Consider the following 27,265-nt stretch of genomic DNA (forward strand, 5'->3'; position numbering starts at 1 on the left):
AAGTGTTTTGAGAGGAAGTGGAGCTTTTTTTTTTTCAAACTTCTGACTGATGTCAGTTACTGACACTTTTTTTATATGAAAACATATGAAAAATATGGAAAAAAATAAACTCTGAAATTGAATTGTTGTGTATCATTTGTAGTTTTCTCCTAAACAAATCAGATTTCACTGCTTCGTCAACGACATATTAGATGTGGAGAGGCCTACGCAATTCTGTAATCAAACAGTCATAGCACAATCGGTGTCAACATCCGCTCCCTTCCACTGTGTGGGAAGTATTGGTAAATGAAATAGCCCATGGTGAGATGACTCATGGAGTTTCATTCTATCACCTTATGTTTCGAAGTACACTCAGCTCTTTGCTAATAAAGCTGACTTCATCAACAGTAAGCTGAACTCAGTTTGCCATCAGTACAATCCAGGGACTTTCATGTGAATGTCATTTTACTGTGCACACTGGAGAACTGTATGACTCCCTGGAAACAGGGTAAAGGTCCCTGTTCTTGTGGTGCGGTCAAGGACAAAGTTGCTCTTACCTCTAGAGTTAACCTCTACGTCACACCTCACTGGGAAAAATCCTTCACTTTCCCTATGAGGTTGTCTGAAGTTCAGGGTGTTTCCCATCAAGGCCTGTCTGTCAATTCACAATCACCAGGAGAAACTCAGTATTATGCCCACTGACTAAACTGCCTTCACATTTCGGTGGCTTCCCCAGACAACATATGGAACATTGAGCAGCCTTGATATCAGCCAGCCAACTGTCTTTCATATCAACCTGAGAAATTCAATGTAGAGAACAATGTTTGTTATTAGCTCTGGCTAATGAATGGTGTTTTTTTTTTTTTTTTTAAACATCTGCTTGTCTTGTGGTTGTTTTAAGGTCGCTATTGTGTGAAAACGGGGATTTTCACATTAAGTGCCATTTCTGATTTGTTTTGATGTAATAATTATGTGATTTTGAAATCCTGTACTTTAGGCTACTTGGTGTAACTTGCAAGCACTGCCTGGCCCCATATCTGTGTAATAATAAAGGCTTTGAGAAGCAAACCTGTTTTTCCACTTTCTTGTGCTTTATTATGTACATGTTACAATGTCACACAATCCACAGAAAATAAAAGATTTACCTATGGTAAATTCCAGGTCAGTTATCGGTTTTCATGACTACATTATCATAAAAGAACCTTTACAACACAGTGAGCTTACAAAACGGTTCACGTCTGTTGTATAAATGTGCAAAGAGCTTGAGTTAAATTATCCCTGTACGTGTGAAGATAACCGAAAATCAAGGCTTCTGCTTTATGAAAATTGAAGTGCAAAAAAGGCTACAACTTTTTAAAATTAAATTTTTTAATTTAAAAAATTGAAAAGGCTAAGAAAATAAATAAATGAAGACCTTGTGTATAAAGTATACAGAATTGAGAAAGTATTCTGGTAATTTAAACATCTACACACATTTTAACAGAGTCGCCCTGCTTCTTATCTTTTGCATAATTTCCTTCATCAGCCACCTAAAATCTATTGTTTTGAATATGGCACACTGACCATCTGTAGGCCTAAAAGCTGGCTGTAAAAGGTTTGTAGTTTAATTTATTTTTTTTAAGATTAAGATTTTTTTGGGGCATTTTCAGCCTTTATTTTGATAGGACAGCAGAAGACATGAAAGGGGAGAGAGGGGGAATGACATGCAGCAAAGGGCCACAGGTCGGAGTCAAACCCAGGCCCGCTGCACTGAGGACTAAACCTCTATATATGGGCGCCTGCTCTACCAACAGAGCTATCTGGGCACCCGGTTTGAAACATTTTTAAAGATGTTTTTTAAAACCAGCGATGGAATTCACTGTAACTGACATGACTTCAAGCTGACCTCACCTGCTTCTCACTACAAACCTTCACAGTCACCTCTAAAACCCACTGGAGGGAAGTGTTTAATAGTTAGAATGTGGACTCTGGGTTAAGTATTTAAAAGTTTAAAACAATACTAAGATTTCTATGACAACATGAAACTCAAACTCTGTCAGGCTGTTAGGTCCGGAGGCCGGAGCGTCTTCATCAGTTTTTGAGCTACAGGTAGGAACTCTAACTCCCAGCATGCCCTGTGGAAATCCCTTATATCTTCATTTTCTATCCACTTCAAAGCCTCCTGTTCATCTAGGGAACATATTGAAAAGAGTGGACAGAGGATGAGAGAGCATAGTTAGGGGTTTCAGGTTTATTTTGAATACTTTTCAGTGACAGGTTTTGTGTTCAGATGTAACCATGGAGGTGTATTATGTTCGTGAAAATGGGAATGTGTGTCTCTCCCTTCCCCCTGAGGGCCACTGATGTGAACAAGAGCATGTTCTCTCCAGCATGTCTACCTCCCTTGTTATGTAAGGATTTATAATAATAACAAACACTGTGAACTAACCTAAGCATGTAGTGAGGAACTCCAGCAGTGACTCTCTCTCCTGTGTGTCCAGCAGCTTCTCTGAGCCACAGACGATCATGTTCCACAGCGCCTGACAAACTTGGCCTGCCAGCTGCCAATCACCTGGTCCGAAGTCTCTCAGACAGTCCACAAGCCTGACACACACACACACACACACACACACACACACACACACACACACACACACACACACACACACACACACACACACACACACACACACACACACACACACACACACACACACACACACATCGTGACTTGAGGGAGAGGGATTCACATGACCGTCAGGTTTTGTGGGCATTAGCTCCACTTCACTGGACATCTGAAACAGGACGTGTGTGTGTGTGTGTGTGTGTGTGTGTGTGTGTGTGTGTGTGTGTGTGTGTGTGTGTGTGTGTGTGTAAAGGGGAAGTAAGAACTCAAATGTTCAAACAATACATGAGAGGCCTGCACTAGAAGATCATTTCACAGAATTTGTTCCACTTTAAGTTGCCATGTGTTAAAAATGTACAAATCTAAATTGACAAATCAGGAATTATAACTTGATTTGTAGTTATACTTACTGGTATACCTACTCTAAATAAATAAAATTAAGTTTGAAATGATTAGTAGCACCTTGTTCATGTCAGTGGAGCTGTGCTTATGTTTGTCAAAATGAAACCTTTAGACAGAGCCAGGTTAGCTGTTTCCTCTGGTTTCCAGTCTTTTAGCTGAGATTAAATAAACTAAACCAAGCTAAGCTAAACCAAGTTAACTGTCACCGGGTTGTATCGGTTATGTATTGATTTTTTATGGTCATATGCTGCTGGTTATAAGCCCCAAGATGCTCTTAACTATATTGTCTATTTTAAGTCATCATCATATTTTGATTTCAATTGAATTTATCCAGGCACAGTAGATCTGCTTTTTTCATTAGCTTTACTATATTTAGTGAAAAGTCTGTCAACGGTCTGTCAAATAAAATGTGAATATGAGCATGTACTGTATACACATAGACACACATATAATCTCTAAGTCATTAGTCCTTACTTGGAAGCAGCCCCCTCCACTGAAAGACTGTCCCTGTTGGCAGGGTCCAGAGCCAGGTTGGTGAGGACCCCGCAGGCTGAAAAACACATCTCAGTGCTTTTTGAGTCGAGCAGCGTCACTACAAACTGGTGCACTGAGGAAGAGGGAGCGGAGAAAGATGATGATGTGTGGGAGTGCACGAAGAGAAAGCAGGTCAAAGATAAGACGGCTGCTATCACCAGATTCAGCAGGCATGTTTATGCTGACTGTAGCTGGCCTTGCAGATAGGTCCAGCCTAAACATGACACAACAGAATGCAGAGATGCTTACAGTACTTGGCATTCTGTGTCAAGGTACTCAGTATTCTGTAAAGTTCTGTGCTAGGAAGATTCGATTTATGCATATTTACATAAGCCTTTTTATGTATTTATTTCTGCGTATTGATAGGCTTTAAAGACAGATCATTTGCTAACCTTTCTGTTGGCGTTTGTGTCCATCACATACCTTTGTTTTGCATAATAAAGTCCCGCACATGCTTGGACTGTGACAAATTTCCATATACACGGGTGGCTTCAAGCATGGCGTCCCTACTCGAGCTGAGCACCAACTTCAACATCACTGAAGTAAAAAGGAAAAAGCGAGAAATGGGGGAGTAAAAGGGGAAGGGACATTGAACAAAAGCAGGAAAATGGGGGTATAAAACTCAGCAAAATAAACAAATAGCTCCACTCCCTTTGTTTGTATTATATTTCGACATTAAGATCTGTCAGTCTTTCAGTCTTACACTTTGCAATGGTGAGTTGACTGCGTCTGAGTACAGAGCTTTCCTCCTGGTAGAAAGACAGGTTGTTGATGGTGGCAGCCACATTCACCAACAGTTCCTCGCTTTCCTGCACAGACCTCAGCTCTGTCACACACACACACACACACACACACACACACACACACACACACACACACACACACACACACACACACGGAAAAGAAAAAAGAGTAACCTTGAATTAACATAATTTCTAATACAGATCTTGTAGATGTTTCTGATTTTTCTTTAAAAACCCTCCTTTATAAGATGCAACCAACAGAGGGAGCATCCGCACTGCACGGTTAACAGGAACAGGCTTTCATGCTCCTGACATATTACTGCCCACTAGTCTCAACATAATGTGAGAAATTATAATTGCAAATTTTCATTGCCTTGTAAAGAACATTCACCAAGAACTCAAAACTAACTGATCTTTCCCTTTTAATGACTAACCAAGTGAATTCAGGTGTTTCCTTTTATGTTGAGAATATAAAGTAAAGGTAGATTATTAATCAATAAAGCAACTGCAACATGGATTGTGTAAACTGGGTTGCACCCAGCATGAAGATGTTGGTTTGTCAAATGCAATGCAAATGGAAATAGATTACTAGTTAATTAGTCATTTACAGATAAATAGAACCATTATAGAATAATTTAAATATGATAAATACCTGCAGAAATACAGCCAACACTCTTTTTGCATATTACAGCTCAGCCACACTGGTGTGGCACTGTGACATTATCATAAAAGTAGCTGTTGTCTGTGGTTTCGGCTTGATATAGTCGGTTTGCTCATGAGCTGGCATACAAAGGTCAACGTGACCCAATGCAACCAGCCATGACACCGTGAGTGGCTTGGAAACAGTTTCTGCTCCTGATATAGCAGCAGATGTCGGGTGCTCGGTCATAAATCGCGGATATTGCGGTCGGTGTCAACTGGCGGCGGTGTCACACTGAATTTTGTTTCTGTTTCTGACTGGAAATGCTGCTTTGTTGTGCCCCTCCTCAAAGCTCTGTAATGTAAAGCAGCACTGCCTGCTCTTTCATCCTCTACTTAGATTTGTTTTCTGTTTCCAGCTGTCACACCAACTCCCCATATTCTCCTTCATTCGTTCATTTTATGTTTCTGTCTTCAGATACTTAATTTACTTACCATCTAACTCTCTGGCATCAATCACACACCCCTTTATATTTAGAAATCTGACATTTTTTCACTATTTCGACCGTCGCTGTGTTTATTTCATTTTCATTATTTTTTATTTCAAGTGTGTAGGAGGCAGGCAGCAGAGAAATCGAGAGTTTCACACCCATCTGTGTATCAGTTCAACCTGTCCTGAAACAATCTAACCACATGGGAGAATTTCACACACACAAACCAAGTGGGCTGTGAGACGTGACAGAACATCCTGCTCATGCAGTGAAGCTTCGCTCTGTCAGACTTAAAAAAACAACAGGTAAACCAAAAGAGGATGTGCTGCGTATTGAACAGAAAGTACAGAGAGGAAAGCGAGCGAGGAATGAACAGACAAACGAGGAGTGTTTTCGACCAAAGTCATGTCTTGTTCCCAGCACAAGGGAAGTGGTTGGGGTGCTTAGCAGATACTGTACTTACAATGCACAAAACAGCTATTTTTAAACTTACCAGAACTCCAGATTTTTACACACTGCTCCCTTTGTATGACGGAGATGCAACATGGGCAAAAAGGACAAATCTAGAAATGCTACAGCCGTAAACCTTCTACTGACTGTATCTTATATATGTTTTAACTTAAGTGATTTTGTTAAAACACAGAGTGATTTCCTTCTGCTCACCAATTGTCTCCATCAGCAGCTGAATGCAGATTGTGTTGTTTGCCAGAGCTGGACCTACAGTTGGATGGATGCACATGTTCGCCAGCACCCTGACCAGCTTCACCAGCACGTCCTCATCCTCCTGCACGCTCCCCGGAGGGGCCTGAGGCTCGCTGGGGGAAAGCGGGCCTTTCTGTGGGGGTGTGTGTGGTGAGTTGTCTCTGCGCTGGTAGGTGTCGTACAGCTGCAGGAGTGTGTCCATGCAGGCCTCGCACTGAAAGAGCTGCCGCCGAGCCTCTTCGCTTTTGGCTGTGAGGTTCCCAAGGGTGAAAAGAAGGCGCACGACAAGGTCCTGTGGGAGAGCGGAGGAGAGCACTGTAGTAGTCAATCTGCATGTTTCACTCTATTGCAAATGTGTCTGAAAGGCAAGACTGTGTTGGGAAAAGTTACTTAATGGCTTCAAACATTAACTGATCCACTTTTTCTCTTACAGCATTTTAATGTATTCAGTGCTAGAGATACATAGTATACAGATAGTATAGGACATGTATGTTTGTAGTAGTTCCTGAGTTCATATTTATCACATTAATGTACAGTACAGGCCAAAAGTTTGGACACACCTTCTCATTCAATGTGTTTCCTTTTTATTTTCATGACTGAGAATTGTAGATTGTAGATTCTCACTGAAGGCATCAAAACTATGAATGAACACATATGGAATTATGTACTTAACAAAGAAAGAGTGAAATAACTGAAAATATGTCTTATATTTTAGATTCTTCAAAGTAGCCACCCTTTGCTTTTTTATTAATAAGGGAAAAAAAATTCCACTAATTAACCCTGACAAAGCACACCTGTGAAGTGAAAACCATTTCAGGTAACTACCTCATGAAGCTCATTGAGAGAACACCAAGGGTTTGCAGCGCTATCAAAAAAAAGCAAAGGGTGGCTACTTTGAGGAATCTAAAATATAAGACATGTTTTCAGTTATTTCACACTTTTTTGTTAAGTACATAATTCCATATGTGTTCATTCATAGTTGTGATACCTTCAGTGAGAATCTACAATGTAAATAGTCATGAAAATAAAGAAACACATTGAATGAGAAGGTGTGTCCAAACTTTTGGCCTGTACTGTAGATTTTAGGAAGGAAACTATCTATTAATCTGCAGATTATTTTCTTAAATTAATCAATATATTATTTGATCTGTTAGATGTCAGAAAATAGCAAATAATGCCCAGTACAATTTCCCACAGTTGACGACACTACAAATGTCTTGTTTTGTCTGATCAACAGACCAAAACCCAAAGATATTCAATTTACAATGATACAGCATATGTTTAGAATGTTTTACTTAATGATTATGTAGTAAATATACATATAGTATATTTACAGTATATTTGAATGAAAAAAAAGATCTCCCCGAAGAGAAAGATATTGTTTCTGACGAGAAAATTAAAAACAGTCAACATCAGATCCTATGAAATTTTATTTACAAATTCAAGATCAACAGCCACTTCACCTGCAGCACAGTCCATGAGCCTGTCCTGTCAAGTAGCTCTGTTGTTAGTGTCATTCATTTCCCCTGGAGAGTTCATAGCTGAGACACGTTTGAGTATAACTACGCCCTATTTTTTTAATGAGTTATCACACTCTTACCATGAAAAAAGGTGACAAATTACAACCTGTGCGTCACCCTTGTATCCCGACTCTACTTAGTAAATACCATGAAGAGCAGGTGTGCTAAGAACACACTATTTTCTCCTAGAAACATGGAGTGACATTGGTATGAAGACAGGACGGGCTGTCCCAGCACTAGGAGCTCATTACATGTATTACTGTCCAGTGTGTGTCTGTGTGTATTTGTAGGTGTGGGTGTGTTTATTCCCAGTGAGATTAAAAACACATGTCAGTCATGTCTGATTGCCAAAGTACCACCCTTTTCTTTATCTCCTACTCCTCTTGTCTATCACTCCCTTTCACCTCTGTATCACCTCTACTGTAGTATCTACTCAAGCTCACCTCATTAATTCTTTTTCCTTTTCCTCCTCCCTCCCTCCCTCCCTCCCTCCCTCCCTACCTCTGCCCCTTTCCTTGATTCACTCAGCCCCTCCTGGGATGATTGAAATGTCCAAACACACACAAGGAAGAGAGACGAACGCTATGTACAGATGAACACAATGTCCTGCAAATGTGCTTGGACTTGAGTTACATAAACAACTTGCTATGAGGGTAAACATGCTGAGAGGATTACATCATGAACACTTCAAAAGCTTGTCTTCCCTTCTCTCTAATACACACAGACTCAAGTGCGCGCACACACACACACACACACACACACACACACACACACACACACACACACACACACACACACACACACGCACACACACACACACAAGGCTTGTGGACTCACCTGTTTTTGGTGATGTTTGCTCAGCAGTTCTAAAAATAGTTGGTAGCAGTCGGGGGTCTGGGCCAGAGCGAGGCGGCACTCCGAGTAAGAGGAGAGTTTACTGAAGGAGAGACGGGACAACAAATACCACTGACACCGACTATTCCACTCACTGACTGCTCTGCTATGTTGACTAAATATGGAGATATAAAATCAACACTGCTAATAAATAAGCAGCTCGGGGCTGGGATCTACCTTTTCATGTTTTCATTCATCTTGGGATGTATTGGAAAAACACTTTTATTACACACTAAAGCGCTAAATGTTTTATTTTGTGCTGATGAGAGACCTGGAGCAAAAAACTGAAGATAGGGCCTCAGAGCATCATTCGAGTCATTGTTTGGTGGAGGTATTGAGATCAGATGTTACTGAGCCTGTAGTAAGTGGCCTGCTGTCAGAGTGGGGTCACCGAGAAGATTCCAGACTCCGGTGACTTTGGTGCCCCAAGCACTGTGTCTGGTTTTTACATTGAATCTTTCTCCCATGTAGGCCTTCACATGTAAACTCATTTGTGCAGTCATATCTCTATACTGATAAGGCTAAGAACTACTCAATACAGCAACTGATAAAACAGAAATCAGTTGTGTCACTACCTTGAATATTTTTGCAAGGCTATATAGACAAAAACAGATGTATAATCACATTCCCTTTGACAAATGCTATGTGTCTCTGGAGACTCTTTGTTTTGTGAGACCCAACTACAAACACAGACTCCATGTTAGAGGAAAAAAAAAATTAGGGAATTGAGAAGGAGAGTGACTGCTGCAGTTAGAATGGAAAACAGAGAACAGAGTGTGAGAGCTGAATCATGTCCTGTTTGCATTTAGCTCACGACAGGTTATGATGGTTTATGTTAGAAAGCTGGGGAGAGGAGTAGGAAGAAATAAGGAAGAAATTATTCTTATAGAAGTGTGTGTGCAATACCTGTATATTCTGGAAATGTTGGTGCAGATGTCTGGGTCTTTGCAGTGATGACGAAGCACCAGACAGAGTTCTGACAGCATAGAGAAGGAGATGAAGAGTGGACGGGAATCTGGGTGATCTGCAAGGTTCCTCAAAGTCGCTGTCAGCTGCAGAGGCCAGAGGTCAGACAGAGAGAAAGAGAGATTGTTTAGCAAGAAAAAAATTATACAAATGTACCTACTGTATCTTCAGTCAGGAACATTCTTGTTATATATTTAACCATTTATAGCAACAATTGGAAAAACAGTTATGCTTGGTGCCAAGCAGCATGCTAAGCTGAAACAGGGAGCACCATGCAGAAACCCCCCTGGGTAAAAAAAAGAGTGAGCCAAAAGAAAGACACTGAAAACCATTTTAAACTTTGAGTCATGTTAGGACTCTGAACTAGGAAGGTGGAAGCTGGGGGGGGGGGGTGGAGGCAAAACGTTGCCAGCAGCAGCAGTGAGTGAAGCAGCGTCAGTGTAGCAGGGATCAGTGAGGATGGAGTCACATTTAAAAGGACCACCTTGGGTGCCCGGTTAGCTCAGTTGGTAGAGCGGGCGCCCATATATATAGAGGTTTGCTCCTCGACGCAGCGGCCCGGGGTTCGACTCAGACTTGCGGCCCTTTGCTGCATGTCATTCCCCCCTCTCTCTTTCTTTTCATGTCTTCAGCTGTCCTGTCAATAAAGGCCTAAAAATGCCCAAAAAATAATCTTAAAAAAAATAAAAATAAAAGGGTTGCCTTGATGTGAGAATGGCTTTGATTGGTGTGTGTCTGATAGGAATGATAATTCAATCAGCGGGTGTATGACTTCCGTGTCCTGCATGAACAAACGCTAAGCTTAATTAGGGACTTTATATTTAGGCCAGTATTGCATGTCAGTGTTCTGCCATTATGGCTTGCACACAATGTTGGTCATATGCTCATGACCACAGCTGGCTGCTGGCCTGTACAGGACGCCATACAGCAGAGCGACAGGAAACTATTCAGAATGGACATAAATCATTCTATCACAAGAAGGAAACAGTAATTTCCAACACATGGCAGCATTGGAAATTCTGGAAAGTCATCGTCTACTGATTTCCCTCCTCGAACAGCATAATAATTTGTGTTGGATGTCAAATGAAGCGCTGGCTCAAGATGTTTGCTAGGGCCAACTTATGCGGTTAGCAGCAATCATTTTCAGAAGAGTAAAGCAGGGTGTGTTTTAGACTGAGCAGAGAACATTATGCTCTGGGAGCAGCTTCTATACCAGACATTAACAAAAACATTTTTGTTTATGTCTGGTATATCAGCCAACAAACACATAGGAGAATATTTAACATTGTGTTACTTTATATTGACTTAGTAAAAATGTTTAACTGACATAGCAAAACTGTTGAGAAAGTACGTGTATTGTTTTGTAAGCAGGAGTGGATGCTTCAAGTTTCCACCTGAGTTGTGATACAAAAGCTATTGGTTTAAAATGATTGGTGTACATCAAATATATAATGATTTATTCAAAACATTTAAAAATTTCTGACACACCTGAACAAGGATGTGCCCTGCTATAGTGAAGTTGGTGTCTTCTGCCGTGCAGAGTCTCTGAATGAGTTTCTGAGCCACACCAACACAGTTCTTGTCCAGCAGAAGTCTGAGGAGTGCACTGTTTCCTGAGAGAAATTTCAAAGTCCCAACACAGTAGAGCAGAGCTTCCCCAGATGAGGACACATCCTCGTTGCTTAAAACACCCAGAACAGGGCCTAGACACAAGAAAAATTGAGCGTTAACATCCAAATTGTGCAAACTGAGTGTTTCCAGACAGATTAAAAATCACTCCAGGGCAGCAGAGAACATTATGCTCTTGGAGCAGCTCATACACCAGACATAAACATAAACATTTTTAGAATAGTGTTCACCTATGATAGAGTTGTTCTGAAAGAGGATGTCGTTGCTTTCACTGTGGCTAATTTGGAAGATGAGTTTACAGATGTTAAGCAGGTTGTTTCCACTGACACACAGCTGGAGAGAAAAATGCAAAAAACTTTTTTAATACAGTTAAATGCCCAGGTGCCCTGGATGCCCTTGTGATAATGACTTAGTGGCAGACATGCTGACATCCACACACCCGCATAGACACACACGACTCACAGCAAGGCAGAGCTTGGCGATGTGCAGGTTGAGCTGGGCAGAGTTGAGGTCAATGAGGCGGAACAGTGTTCGAAGTATCCCTGACCTCCTCTTACAGCGTCGGCCGAGCATGTCTGCTTCTGCTAAGGTGCCATAGAGACCGTCACACAAATCACACAGACTGTCCAGTGAGCCCTCAGAGCTGCCTGGCATCACAGGAAAACAGATATTGCAAAAGAAATTATGTCAAATTCTGGGGCAGCATGTCAAATAACCACAGAGAAAGCAAACATCCCAAAATCAAAACACCCACTTGTGTGTGTTGGCAAGTGTGTATCCATATAAATACAGATTAGTTATGTTTTGTGTATATTGTGGTGTGTATGTGCAATATGCCTGGGCTCTACTTCATGGTGTACATTTATTATTTGCATTTAGAACTTGAGGTCACATCCTCTACATCAATAATGCATTGATCAGCAGTACAATAACATTCCCTTTCCTTCTCTTAGAAGCAGCTTTGAGTTTCAATGGTTAAATGCAGGGGAACAATTCTGCAACAGGCAGCTACAATCTTGGCGCAGAGGAAGAGAAAGGGTGGAGTCTTTCCTTGTTTTTGAGGTAAAATAAATGTTTTCCCTGCATAAATAAAAGGGTTTGGCCATTTCTAAAAAAGGTTGGCTGCAGTCTCACACTCCACACTTCACTGCGATGTCCCACTGAATCTGAAAGGTGTTTTATGCATGAGCCGGAAGGCACTTGGTACAATAAATATTTCATATTTATCTTTCAAATGAATTTTCCATTAAATTTGTAGAGTGTTAAAATATTTACATCTATATATTTCATTTCATGGCTGCCAGACTGCAGTTTCAGGCTAAGAAAATTCTGCATTGATGCCAAACATAACACTATTTTGTTTGCCTTTCTTCAGTGGTTGAAATGACAGTGCTTTTTCATTTTGCAAGACTTAATGGATGACTATCTGCTAAAAACCTGCTGGTTGAAAATTAAATGTAATAAGGAAATAAATCATTACTGAGAGAAAAAAAGACCAGAATCACTGCACCTGCGTTACATTTTAGATTAGCTTTAGAGACATTCTTCAACCCAAAAGGAAAAAACTTAATATTGAAAAGTGATATTGTGAGTGAATTTGGTGACAGAAACTATATTCTTATAGTAGAATGAATTGATCTGATTAAGACTAATGCATGTCCCATGTTTGCACTTTGTTAGTGTTTCCTTATTGCATTACCCACACTACCTGCAGCCATGCTCTCTAGTTGTTGGAGAAGAGGAGCAATCATGTTATTCCACACCAATGACTCTGCATCCTCCTTTGTGCTCTTGGTGTTGTCTCCATTCCCAAGCTCTGAAATGTGCGGAGAGAATTGCAGTTAGCCAATTACCACATCGAAACACAGACAGTGAACATCAGCAGCAAGCATGGTTCACAAGTTCACTGTCTTAAAATAAAACAGCAGGAAGTTTAATGTGTGAAGATGAAAGGTCACCATCCACAGTTACGCTTCCTCTGATTTCTGTTTCTGTGCTAAAATAGACTGTGTGTGGGCATTTGATTGTGTGCATTTGTGATGGAAACACATGTGCATGCGTGTTTGTGCACGCAAATGTCTGCAGTCTCTCACACACCATGCACCTTTTTTGCTGAACATTTGCATACCCCCTTGCTTGGTGTGATGCAGGAAACTGCGGTTGCCCAAACCAACAGATCTCTCAGCTATTGGCTGGCTGCCTCTTATGGTGGAAATTAGGCCCTTAGCAACAACACCCCAATCAAAGTTTGACACTTAAATAGGGGTGTGTCTTTGTTGCTAGTGAAACAACATATCTGGTCTCAAGTCGTATTATATTTATATTATATTTAGGCATACTTGGGTTGATTTCAAAAGATGTTTGATGAACAAATATGATGAACAAATATGTTACCTTTAAAATAAAATCACTGAATAGTTGAGTAGTATGTTAGGAAAAGTTGCCACTACATTGCTATTTTACATGCTGTACAAAATGTACAATCCATGTTAAATATGAAAAAAAGTTTAAAAGAGGTTAATTTCGTATATCTGGACAAACCTGTTTTCCGTTCTGCTCTTTCCTCTGTGAGTCTAACGCCTGAGTCAACACCAGGCTGCATTAGTCTACTGTTGGCACACAAACAAAACACAAAAATACAAAAAGTCTAGTTACATCAAATTTTGGAGATGAGACATTTGTGACTACTGACTTGTTAAGTTTCATTTAATTGACATTGGAAGTTTTGGCTCATTTAGACATTAAACTAATAGAAAAAAAAATATTTAAAGGATGAATAGTGTCAAAGAATACATCTCCATGAAAAGTTGCTGACTTTATATTCCGTCAACTCTGCTACAGGTGTATTTTCATCAAGTTCCACTAGGTGTCCTTGTTGCAGCAGAGGTTGAGACTTGTGTGCATATGCTGCTATTTGTAGTGTGTGTGTGTGTGTGTGTGTGTGTGTGTGTGTCTATGTACATTTGCACACATACAGTACACATACATGTGTGTGTGTCTGTCCATCTGTTTGTGCGTTACTGCTTGTAAGTTTGTGTGTGTGAATCTTTTTGCCCGTGCAGGAGAGTGTGCCGTTGTGCATCGCTGCAATCCCCAACAGACAGGAACTAAGAGCTTAGTTTTGTGGGCAGTCTGGTTAAAGCTGTTCATGCTTTGTCACTATGAGCTGTCTCCACAGACTTACCGCCTCTGTGCAGTAACTGTAAAGTGATCCCAAAAACACACCCCTCTTGTCATGCTATGCTATGTGTTGTGGCTTGCCCTCTGCATGTCACCGTCAAGTCTGCACTCCACTCACACACAAAGAGAATGACTCCATGCTACAATAAATTGTGAAGGCAGTGTGTCTTATCACTACTTACTATGTGACCAACTGATAAAATAACTTAATAAATAGAGATAAACACAGGCAGCATGGCGAGTCATCCAAATCACTGCAAGGTTTCCATAATAAATCCCACACAAAAGAGTGAATCACTTTACAGAAACACAACATAATATAAAAAGGTGTAATCATTCCTATCAAAGACATATTATTATGTTATCAGGAATCTGAAGCTTCTGCAGTCACATTAGTACAGTAGTAAAGGCTGACTCTCAGCTTGTTGAGCTTATATACTTAAGTGAGCCTTATTTCACGGTCTTGCTGACAGGTATGAGACAGAAAATGTCTTTAGCTATTGTAAATATGTCTCCTTTTCATTCCACTGGAGCATCACCAAATGACGTTGCTTGATAACATTAGCATTAATATACAGTATGCGGGTGTGACTAAAGAGTGCACTTTCACTTTGATGGAGATTTTAGTGTTTGGTAAAAACTGGCACACAGGGCATAAGAAGGCATGTTGTGAATGTAAGAGAGGGGGCTTTGGCTCTGTATGATAGGATTAAGAGCCTGATAATAAGGCCTCTTTGTGTGATACTGCATTCTCTGAGACATGACCTCATCCCTGTCTTAGGCCTGGCCAGTGCACTGCAGTCACAACACACGCTGCTGCCAGCCTTGCCCAGATGGGCACCCAAATCTAATAGAGAGCCATTTGGAGCTATAAAGCTCTGGCTTATTGGAGAAAAAGAACCTAGTGGATGTCTAATCTCCCCTATCTTTATATCTCATCTAACTCATATTAATATGTCATGCTGTGTCTATTTCCACTTGCAGTCAGTATACTCCTGGCTTGACTATCTCTGTGATTTTCACTTTGTTTGTCTCCGTCTAATGCACCTTTTATGTAGTTCATTGCAACACTGAAGGACATAGCTTTAAAAACTCTGACCTAACATCAATCAAGAAGTCTTTAATCCTATCCTCTTGAATCTTAGATCAATCACAGTCTCATCCCATGGGACTTCTCTTTGTCAGCAACAAGTTACACAAACATTGCATACTAACTTGGCTTGTAAGGGAGGAGGTGAGGAGGTTGTGCTGCGGGCGATAGCCCAGATTTCCTGTAAAAGTGTTTTATGGTCGGTCCCCACTCTACAGCCCCAGCTGCCCCACCCAATCGATAGGCAGATGGATTGTAACGACAGCCCCCAACCTCACGCTCAGAATTATGCCCCTCGTGCTGACACACAGCTGATGAACTCGGCAGAAAAAAGCAGAGCTTTTAGCCTTTCTGCAGTGTTAAGTTGTAAAAGCTGACACATGATAGTAATGACAGATATATGCAGTTCTATTGGGAATTAAGCTGTAATTCACTGTGACCAAGAAATAGTGTACAGTAAAGTACAGTATATGAGGGTTTAAAATGGGGTGGAGTGACATAAGTTGAAGAATTTGTCTATCTATTAGTTAGTGACACCACTGCTGGTCTAACTGACTTCAGTTGTCACGGATAGTAGCTGAATGAAAGTAGCTGAAAACACTAGTAATTTACCCTGGATTTAATTTTGTCTGATCTCAAGTCCCTGTACAATATACAACACATGCCAATCAATTAGAGAGCAATAGCAGTTGTCAGGCCTGGGTTTTAATTTTTGTTAACATTTGGATCATGGGTTAGACATAGCGCATAAAACAAGCACTTATAATAATATCAGCCTTACTAAGGTATTTCCTGTTACAAATTTGGGGGTCTGGATAAGTTATGGACTAAAACAGGAACACAAAAAGATATTAGAAACTCTGTGAATTTAACAAACTAGGGCAATACAAAGAGAGAGGCAAGAAAGCGAGGAGGAGGATCATGATTTGATAAAAGATAATAATGGTAGGCACAATCAACTCTATCTTGTAATGGCTACCACTGCAACCTTTGTGTGCCTATAAATCTTTAAGTCATTGTCATACTGTCACGTTGGTCAAAAAGGGGGAGCAGGAGAGGGTTGGGGGCAGACAAGAGAGAAGGACAGATCTTGCAAGTCAAACAGAGGGATAAAAAGCATACCTTTCACTTGCTGTTCTGTATCGGCCAGTTTTAAGGGGACCACTGCGAACCTCAGTGTGGTCAGTGCTGGGGAGTCGTTTAGCTGACAGCGGCTTTTGTCCCAGGCCTGGATTGAATTGCTCTTTCACTAAACACATACAAAGGATGTGGCAAAAAGTTAGTTACAGAGTGCTGCTATATGGTGCAGTAACATTTCTACTTCTAGCAAGTATATGCACATATGTATTCAGGTCAAAGATTTCCAAATTCAGTTAATGCTTTTGAACATCATATTTTTTATTGCTACAAATAGTGAGACAAGGTTTGAGGGAGAGAGAGAGAGATAGATAGATAGATAGATAGATAGATAGATAGATAAAAAAGAGATAGATAGATAGATAGATAGATAGATAGATAGATAGATAGATAGATAAAAAAAAAAAAAAAAAAAAAAAGAGAGAGAGAGAAGAGAAAAAAAAAACACACTCATTTCCCACTCAAAACAGCAGCAGTAAATCATGTTTTTTCCCCAGCCCACAGAGAATGTAAATCAGGTATAATGTCAGCATGTGAATGGCTCCATTCATTTCCATTTAAGAAAACTGCTCTTGCTCTAGTGTCGGCACAGAAGATATACAGGGATCACGCAATAGGTGAAATAAATTGGGTGTTTTCTTTTTTCATTTTTTACCTGTTTAAGAAATGCACCATTGTATACATTCTATTATGATTTTATTGTAAGCACAACATTGATGATTGCCTAAATTATAATAAATAATTACTTTACTTTTATATACCATCTTTTCTCACTTGATCCAGTATTTTTTCCTTCCTTACCATGTATGTGTCCCTCTACAGGAGACAACGTGGTGAGAGATCCAGACCGGAGGAGACGTGCCCGCCCTCCTGGCAGTCTCCTCTTAACTTCCAGTGGGTCAGTGGGGGGTTTGGGTAAGGCCTTGAATGGATCCTCAGCATCACAGGGGACTGGAAATTTTGGCTTCTGGTACCACAAAAACATATTGGTGGAATATGATGGTGTGAACAATGAGCTAGAACTTGAATTGACTAATGAAATTACTTATGTCCACAAAGAGATCCTGTTATTTTGGTTACCAATTTCCATTTTTTTATTTCATATATTAACATTATAATCCCATTCATTAAAACCGGACAAGCTTTCATGTTGGCGTGCATGGTAATACTTATAATATTCAGATGCAAATATGTCCCTGAGTTTACAACAAATCCACAGGTGGGCCATCAGGGCCAGCAAAGCCTTCTCTGCTGGCTAAGAGATTGTCAAAATCAGAAAATTATATTTTAATAATTTAAATAAATATTAAATATTAATTTAATAATAATATTAATTTAATAAATAATATATATATATATATATAGCCTATATATTAATTTCTAAAATATATACAGTCATGTGAAAAAATTAGGACACCCATGCTAAAGTTGACTAAAAAGAGGAATACAAAAAATAATCTTTTGCAAATTGATCTTAATGCCTTAATTAAAAAAATGAGGAAAAATCCAACCTGTAAGGACACCAATTTAGTTTGTGAATGAATAATGTATTGTAAATAAATAAATTTTCTTTCTTAAAATACAGGGGGCATAAGTCAGTACACCCCTATGTTAAATTCCCATAGAGGCAGGCAGATTTTTATTTTTAAAGGCCAGTTATTTCATGGATCCAGGATACTATGCATCCTGATAAAGTTCCCTTGGCCTTTGGAATTAAAATAGCCCCTCCACATCATCACAGACCCTTCACCATACCTAGAGATTGGCATGGGGTACTTTCCATAAAATCATCTCTCAATGCAAATCATACCTGCTATTAGGCTAACTGAAATAAAACCATGCCAATCTCTAGTTATGGTGAAGGGTATGTGATGATGTGGGGCTATTTTAATTCCAAAGGCCAAGGGAACTTTATCAGGATGCATAGTATCCTGGATCCATGAAACTGGCCTTTAAAAATAAAAATCTGCCTGCCTCTATGGGAATTTAACATAGGGGTGTACTGACTTTTGCCCCTGTACTTTAAAGAACATTTATTTATTTATGATACATTATTCATTCACAAACAAAATTGGTGTCCTTAAAGATTGGATTTTTCCTCATTTTTTTAATTAAGGCATTAAGATCAATTTCCAAAAGATTATTTTTGTATTCCTCTTTTTAGTCAACTTTAGCATGGGTGTCCTAATTTTGTCACGACTGTATATTTTTTACGAAGTCCGTTCCCACGAGTCTATTACCGTAATTGAATTGCTACTCTCTCCCTCGGTTTTGCGGCTTTCAGTGGATTTCATAAATTAGAGCTTATATCCAATCAGATTCCCCCTCTTTGCTGTCTCCGGGTGAAAAATCTACTCTGAGGCCTTCAGAATTTGGATCCCTTTGCTGTTGTCATATACTTTAGCCACTCAAATTTCGAGGTGCCCTGTTGGGCATATTCTTTGACAGGACAGAGCCTTCTAGTTGGCTAAACCACCTACGTCGGTATTTTTTTATTTTTGTATACCAGTTAGTTTTATATATGTCAATGGTTAGTATACGGTGGCCGAAAAGCAAAACTAGCTAGCATCACATAACCGTAGCAGTGACGTTAGTTCAAGTTTTGTTTAGAGTTTTAGATGTAAAGTTAATGAAAGAAAATGATGAGCAGCTTTTGGTAAGTTCAATGGATGTTTTTGCATTTTAGTTACATGATTTTGCTAGCTATTACTGCTTGCTTTAGCTAGGTTGTTGCTGCAGGTATTAAATATTTGAGCAGTGTCAGTGGCCGCTGTACCTCTGTGTGTGCGTGGTAGCATGTGTGTTGTTGAGCCCCAGCAGCTTAGCTGGAATTTGTGGGGAGGCCTGTTGATTCGTAATTGTGCTATTTGTGTTTATGATTGCTTCTCAGTAAATATGACCTGTTGTTGTGGGTTTGTTTCTTTGGTAATTGCATTAATTTGGACTATATGTGATGCAGCATCCTGCCATACTGCGTAAAAGTGATGGCTTCAGTCAGCATGTATTTATGTCTCTGCAATAGTGCATTGACACTCTCTAGGTTTTGAACCTTGTGTTAAATCACTTTATTCCACACAATAATGTCCTAGTGTCATGTTGATGTTATTCTAAGGTGGTTTAATTGCTGTAGGACAGTACTAAAAGCCTAAGTGTAAAATACATGGCCCGCCACTGCAAATACTATTTTAACTACTCTGTGTGTGTGTGTGTGTGTGCGCCGTTTTTTTGAGCGTGTGAGTGAACTTACATGGTCCAGAGGGGAGAGGCGAGTCCCTGAACCTGGCCTGGAGTCAGGAGCATCAAAATTTTGAGCATTAAGACTGAAAAGTGAAAAAAAAAATGGCTCATTACTTCTACAAGTTGCATGTGACCCACAGTTGATATCAGAACTTGAAAACATGAAGGAGATTTAAGTAGAGTTTTTGACTAACCTAAAGGTAGATGGAGGTCTGTTGTCACGGTCTGCACGAACAGAGCTCTTTCCAAAAAGTTGCCTGTGTCCATCTCTGGGAGTAAACGGTCGCTGGGTAGACTGGACTCGAAGGGACTGTCTGGCTTCACTGATTATTTCTGCACTTGTTTTCCTCGCAGGGTTGCGCCGTGGAATGAATGGGCTGCAAATCTCATGTTTTCTCTCCATAGAGGCTAAATTTAGGCCTATGAGACATTTGCAAAGACAGACTGCAAATGACTTCAGTGGTTTTATTTCATTATGCAAGTTGTTACAGGGTGTCTCGCTGATGGGAAACATTTGGAAACATTAAAAAAAATAGGATAATGCCAGAATAGAAAATGAACAGAAGGTGTAAAATGCGTCTGACGTGGCAATAAATTACATTTAAAGCACGGCAAGCTGTGATCAAAGAAGTATCCAGATCATTCGTAAGTACAAGTTGCGATGCTACAATGTAAAATGGCTATGTTAAAAAGAAAGTCCTGCATTCAATCGTACTTAAGTAAAAGTATGAAAGTGTATTATCAACAAAGTATCAAAAGTACTCATTATGCAGCAGAATAGCCCATACCAGTGTTTTATAATATATAATACATGACTGCATTTAGAGCTGCAAATTATTTTCATTATCAATTAATATGACTAAAACTAAACTAAAAATAAAATGGTTAATCAATTATCAAAATAGTTGCCTCGGCATGAACATGTAAACAGCATTTTAATGTCATAGTTAATAGAGGAGGAGCCTATTTTAACTACGTTCTATATTGTTGAGTAGTTTAACCTATAACAATGCATACTATTGGACATCAAAACGTGTTTTATGTAAATCCTACTCTGCAAAGTAACTAGTAACTATCACTGTCAGATGGATGTAGTGGGTACAACATTTCCCTCTAAAATTCGGTGAAGTAAATGTATAAATTAGTAAAAATGTAAGTACTCAAACACAAGTACCTCAGTGTACCTATAATAGTTCCGCCTGTGTGACAGTCCAAATATAATTTTCTAGGACTGCAAAGAACAAAAAATGGTTTTGTGGTTAGATTAGAGTGCAAAAATTGTCCAGCATATGTCTGATTTCTGATGCAACTGTGGTTAAAAATGCAATCAAATTCAAGTAATAATGTTATCAGTTTGTTTACGCAAAGAATAAGTCCAACGTACAACCTCTACTCATTAAATCTGGTGGACTTGGTCGTTTTTGGATTTGATGGCTTTATGTCTGAGTGAATGAGAAGTCCCCCCCTGCGCGTTCACGCTGCGTCTCCAGGGTGACCAAATGCTGCTGTGGTAGCTTGGACAACAAACCCAGAAGCAAAATAACCTTAGCATTCAAGAAACCGAGCTAGCTACATTGTTAATTATTCCCCGTCAGAACAGTTGAAAATGTCTCTTCTGTAGTAGCTAGTGTACCCAACTTTTACATGACCAGATAAAGTGGTGGTGAACAGTAAGCGTTTGAAGAAACCGTTGTTTGAATGAAAGTCTAACGTTATAGCCACTAAAGTTAACGTTAAACGGAAAACGTTAGTAAAGAAAGCTAGAAAACTTACCATTAACCCCTGTGAAATCCTCTGTGGGTGTGATAGTCGGGACAGTTATCATCCCAGAGACAACACAAAACAAAACAATCACAACACCTAAAACTGGTTGAAAACTGTCAAGTCTTCCATTTAGTTTCAGCAAGGCAGCCCGAGGAAGACACGTGCACGAGCTAGACTTATTGGCAGGCTCGCGCGACTCGGTGACGCGATTAGTCGTTGTGCAGGTTGATGCAGACGTACGCTCCGCTCGAAAGATTGTAAGTTTAATGATTTCTTTAATAGGAAATGTGTTGATTTCAAAACGCGGACTAATAGTCCTGATAAATATAGACCATGTTTTGACGGACAACTAACTTAGAGGAAACTTATGATTTGACAGGTGTATGTAAAGTATGTTGTGGAGGTCCTTGACTTGATAAGCTAAAGGCCACAATCTAAATATGCCCACGATGACATAATGAAGTCTACATTGTGGTCCTTAAATGAAATAAATATGCATGCAGTAAAATCATCCAAGTCAAACAAACAAAAAATAAAATTGATGTGATTAAAAAATGATGTACACATTTAACTGCAATGGTAAGCTTTACTTCCAAGTTTCCCATAAAACATAAATTGACCGTCTTAATGAAAAGACTCTTCAATTTATTCTGGATTAATAAAAAAATGGGCAATAAAAAACAGAAAGTCCATGACTACACTGAAAAACTCAAATAATGTTGGAAAAAGTACAATTGGTTATTTCCACTTAACTGAAGTGACAAAAATTTTGAATTGTGCATCATAATGTGCCTCCTACACGCATCAAAAAAACTCGTGAAAATGTACAAAAAGCCATCAATACAACAAATACTGATCAGTGAGGCACACTATAGACTGTATCATGTATGTAGACCCCAGTGTCTTTACTTAAGCTTTGACTGGGTATGTTTCCTTTTATGTGAAGCATTTATCTTGCTATACTGAGAAACTTTCTTGTCATTTCAAGAAAAGATGGTAAAATATATATAACACATTCTCTAACATAATCTTGTTGGAAAGAAAGAAAAAGTTCTGAGAAACGGGGAATATGTTTTATTTCTTATTTCAGCAATATGCTATCACACATTTTAAATGTTTCTAAGACAAACTTTCACTGGTTACAGTAACCACGACAGCAGTGTTATATTATAGACTAGCAAATGGATATATGTAATAAACACTATAGTCATAATTTGATAAAGCATATATGAAACAGCTCCACTCAAATAAAAACAATAAAAAAAATTGGCTTTATCATTTGATAAGTTGACAATATCAGTTAAGCGTTAAACAAAAATTCAGTAGCAACTTCAAAGCGAATGTAACGGTCATGTGTCATCTGTTTTGCTCTCTAAAAAAATCTTCCACACATCGAAGCACAAAGATTACAAACTTCAAGCAAATTAAGATTGCTTGAGCTTGAGCTATGAAGCAAATACTGTATATCTTGAATATTTTGGAGGTTTTAAAAGTTCACAAAATACGTTTCTTTTTCTAACACTTCCGACACCCTTCAGATACAGTCCAGTGTAGTTCTGTTGTTATCATGGTCTTACTGTAGTTGGGAGCAGCGGTCGTAGCTGTAACCTACTTTCACCTCTCCTCTTATTCATGTGAAAGACACACAAGTCATTCTCTAATCCTGTAAGCCAGATAGCTTGTTCTATTGATAGATCCATTCTCTGTGACACAGAACGACATGTATGGGAAAATGATTGTAAGGTAAATAAAAGCAATCTACCGTGTGTGAAAGACAAGTAGCCTTCATTTCAGCTGTACTATGAGTTACATAATTATTTACCTAAGAGAAATGTAATTTAACAAAAGCTACGGAGAAAAGTTTTTAATAAATTACACTCTCTTATATTAACAGTATACACAAAATTATAATCTACTACAAAATGAAATGAAATATTAACTTTCAGCAAAAATTTTGTTTGAAAAATGATTTTGCTTTGCCAGTCCGACAGTCGGATTTGCCCACCATTTTGTCGTCACAGAAAGTATGACGTTTCAAAAATGAGTGGACACAAAATGGCCGCAGACTTACGCTGTGTTCGTCAGCAAGAGTTTCACACTCTAATTGTGGTCCACTGCAAGTTGGTCTTTGATGCAACAGTCCTGCTCCGGGTGCACCATGAAAGACCAATAACTGGCTGCCCCCCCTGACACACAGCTGTACAGGAGAAAAGACCTCCAGCTTTTACTTCCTCTGTCCATTTGGTTTTAACCGTGCCATCCCCGCTCTCGTCAGGCTTTATGAACTGCAACTCAAGCATCAGTGCAGAGAAGAAGTAGAATTTGATTGATTCTTATAGATAAACTCAAGGTTCAGGAAGAGTACATGATGCAGAAGTTCATTCATTCAACTCACGCTTCGCTCTGGGTCTCTTTAACCAGTGTAGATGGGCCAACCACTGTAAACACCAATCAGGTCGGTCTGGATTTGCACATTCGTCCACTCGTAAACCTTTTCCCCCTAGCTTTTTAGCTTTTTGCACTGTGAAATATACATCTGAACAATCTTGTGAGTCTCTGGTTGGATTTAAATAGCCTTACATGCTTCAGTCTCTTGGATACAGTGAACCTGATTGGCCGAGAGTGCGTGCTGGGCATGCCCAATCACAGGGCATCACCATGGAGCTTACCAGCCAATGGGAGGAGGAAGATGGTCTCAGTGATTTCATTGTCACTAAGGGAGGGGGAAACATACTGCCAGGACAGCTGGCACTAACATGCTAAACAGACTATATTATAGTCAGGGTCTATATTTCTGAGATAACCTGTGGAGCTAGATTAAGAGCGTTGTCATGGAGAGAAAAGCATGAGGCGGGTCTAAAGATGAAGCTCCTCTCACCAGGAGATACACAGTCCCATGCACACAAGCCCATAGTACACTCATGTCACTGTTATCGGTGCTGCTCACGTCACAGGAACGAATGCGTTGATTTGTGAGAGCCACGTCCTGCTTGAAGGTGGTGTGTCTCCGTGGCAACCAGCTCCATCTCTGGCCAGGAGCTTAGACTGACAGAGAGCACTCAAATCACGGGGCAGGGTCTTCTTTACTGTCCCTCGATCGCCATTCAGTCCTGGTTTGACCCCTGACGAGCGATATCTCTTCTTCTCTCCATCTGCCCCTCTGTATGCTTCCTTTCCTTTGACTTGTTTTTGTTTTGTGTTTTTTTTATCCTTCATCCCTCCCAAAACCCCCCTCCATATATCTGTTTGTACTAGAGAAGCAATTGTATATTATTTACATTATCCATTAATCTACTAATTATTTTCTTGATTAGGTGATTCATTATTAGGTCTTTAAAATATCATACGTTGTTGTTGCTGTTGTCAGTCCAGAGATATTTATTTTCCCGAAAACAGTAGCAAATCCTAGCATATGGGAAGCTGAAACTTGTAAAACTTGAATTTTGGCATTTTTGCTTGGAAATTGAATTACCTGTATATATCTTTGCTGTCAGGTCAGTCTAAAATTGTTATTGTGATTTATCTTCACAACACTGTAGAATCCTCCCATATATATATATATATATATATATATATATTTATCTATAAATTGCAGGAACGTCTGTCTGTCTGGGTGTTATGCGCATATCTCTCAAACTGTTAGTCCGATTCAAACTTGACAGGTGTCTTGCTACGGGCACGAGTAAGTGCAGTGCCAAGTTTGACGTTGTTTGGATTAGAAATGCAAAAGATAACGTTAAATATATATCGGGGGGGTGGGGGAGGGGTTGTTACCGCCTTTGACTCTTTTCCTGCTTCCAATGTTAGCTACATGATTGCTGGATATACCAAACTAACTTTTCTTCACTTTCCTGGAGCACGAGTGGACAGCTGAAAGGAACAGCGCGACTGTTGTGTGGAATAAGGTTGGCAAAAAAAAGGCGCTACGCTTTTCCGTGTCTATTTTTTTGCTACAAGGAAACTCAGCAAAAAGCCATTTGCCAACACTAAAAAAGCGAGACACCATATAGTATTAAGTTGCTGTGAGTTGTAGCCTACATTCCCCACTTTTAACCAGAGGCAGAATATAAAGTTATCTTGGAGATTATTCCTTCACAGCGCTGTGCAATGCTAGAAAATCTCAGAGCTGAACCGGGCAGACACAACACTTTTCATCAGACTCACCCTCACTAATGTCTGATTACTCCACATTTACATTGTGATATTTTGTGATTACATTCTAAATCTGCAACATTCTCTGTCAGGTAAATCACTAAGTTAGTAGTATACAGGGGAGTTGCATTTGAAGGGGTTTGGGTTCCTTCTGTAAGTGGTTTTGATGAATTCTACAAGCAGCAATACCACAGGCCAAGCAATCGGCCCGTTCCAAACAGGCACATTTTCAACAGGCATTAAGACTTTAATTTCAAAATATGACAAACAGTATACTTAATTCTTAAGCATTTGATATGTTGAGTATCACCTTGGAAAGGAAATGGCAGTTTGACACATCTGAACTTCAAAGTCCACTTATTTTCAAGATCTCCATGGCAATACATACAGATTCTACCCATTGAAAAGCTGCTGTTTAGAAATGGAAACAGTTACTTTGATATGGTGAGTTTTCCCTTTCATATAGGCATACGTGACATTTCTTTTTAAAGTGCTCACTTATGGTTCCTGTTTTGTCCGTTAACTCATAAGGCTGTTTCACTCCTGATGGGACAGAGGTCATTCTGTTTTACCCCAGATCTTTTCTTATCTCTCTCTTTTTAACATTTAGTCTTTTTGAGTAAGTAAGTAAGTAACCACCTGAGTAAAGTTTTAATGAGCCAGCAGGTTGACGTTAGAACATGACAGAAATGAGCAGTGAGTCATTCAGCAGCTTGCTCATTTCTGACAGAGTGGTTTGTGTGCTCTTGCACGAAAAATCTAACTCCTGACTTTTCAGTACTGTTGCTTGTGCAATATTACATATTCAGGTTTTGTGCTTAGTCAGAAAATGTAAGATGAATTAGGTACTTCAAGGGAAGTCAGTAATAATGAGCGCTGTCTCATACAGGAAGGACAGGGCAGAACAGTGCGTATTTTGTGGAGATAAAAAGATGCTACAGTAACTTCTCTAACTTGACAACACGCACTTTTTTCACTTGATCAGTGCTGACTGTCAGTTTTATTAGGGAGGAAAAGGCACAAAAAAAATAGGAATCACTTAATCTTGTACAGTCAGTACATTGTATCCATGCAATCATTTCCCTTAGCAGTATTTTGATGTTGTTGTAAATGTCAGGCTGTCCACATTCATATCATGAGATTGAAGTGTCTTTCCACACTGTTTAGTCAGAGGTGGGCAGAAAGCCAGAGTCTCCTGCTGACTGTTAGGACGCAGAGTGAACTGACACTGTACACAGACATTCAAATAAAGCAGACATGCCAGGCAGACAGTCGCTGTCTTATCACTCATCTCTCATTGTGTCCATGGAAAATAAAATATCTCACACGCACACGTTAATGTTACGCACAGATGAGCTTTTGAAGTGCCTTATTCAGGCATGAAGAAGATACACAAACACTTGAACATATGGGCATGCAGGTGCACAGTACAGCACAAGACACTATGAGATAAACATATAAAGACATTTTATTCTATTATAAAAGTACTCTCTAATGCATATCAACAAGTAATAATTTATCAAACCATTAAACTTTTTTTTTTCATTTAACTATGGAAGGGATTCTTTTTCACAGGAAAAATCCTGAGTGGAGTATTAACC

General features: G+C 39.5%; 1 protein-coding gene across 5 annotated transcripts; it reads right to left on the bottom strand.

Annotated features, from left to right (window-relative positions):
- Positions 1-1,705: 1,705 nt before the first annotated feature.
- On the bottom strand, positions 1,706-24,097 carry armc2 (armadillo repeat containing 2). 5 transcript variants are annotated; one of them, XM_039782898.1, is made up of 19 exons: positions 23,908-24,097; positions 23,584-23,797; positions 19,943-20,168; positions 19,759-19,831; positions 17,313-17,478; positions 16,497-16,623; positions 13,646-13,713; positions 12,813-12,920; positions 11,567-11,751; positions 11,335-11,437; positions 10,964-11,178; positions 9,416-9,561; positions 8,453-8,552; positions 6,057-6,387; positions 4,224-4,346; positions 3,944-4,057; positions 3,461-3,593; positions 2,408-2,562; positions 1,707-2,148 (listed from the first exon to the last, which is right to left on the bottom strand). In XM_039782898.1, exons 3-19 carry the CDS (start codon positions 20,149-20,151, stop codon positions 2,015-2,017), a joined length of 2,490 nt encoding a protein of 829 aa, XP_039638832.1. In that variant the 5' UTR covers positions 20,152-20,168; positions 23,584-23,797; positions 23,908-24,097; the 3' UTR covers positions 1,707-2,014. The 5 variants fall into 5 exon arrangements, with proteins under 5 accessions (XP_039638830.1, XP_039638832.1, XP_039638831.1 ...); XM_039782896.1 differs by lacking the exons at positions 23,584-23,797; positions 23,908-24,097 and adding an exon at positions 21,522-22,014 and having other exon boundaries at positions 1,706-2,148; positions 13,646-13,710; XM_039782897.1 differs by lacking the exons at positions 23,584-23,797; positions 23,908-24,097 and adding an exon at positions 21,522-22,014 and having other exon boundaries at positions 11,567-11,688.
- Positions 24,098-27,265: the final 3,168 nt, after the last annotated feature.

This window comes from Perca fluviatilis, chromosome 18, assembly GCF_010015445.1.
Source record: "Perca fluviatilis chromosome 18, GENO_Pfluv_1.0, whole genome shotgun sequence".
In the NCBI taxonomy this organism is placed as follows: Eukaryota; Metazoa; Chordata; class Actinopteri; order Perciformes; family Percidae; genus Perca; species Perca fluviatilis.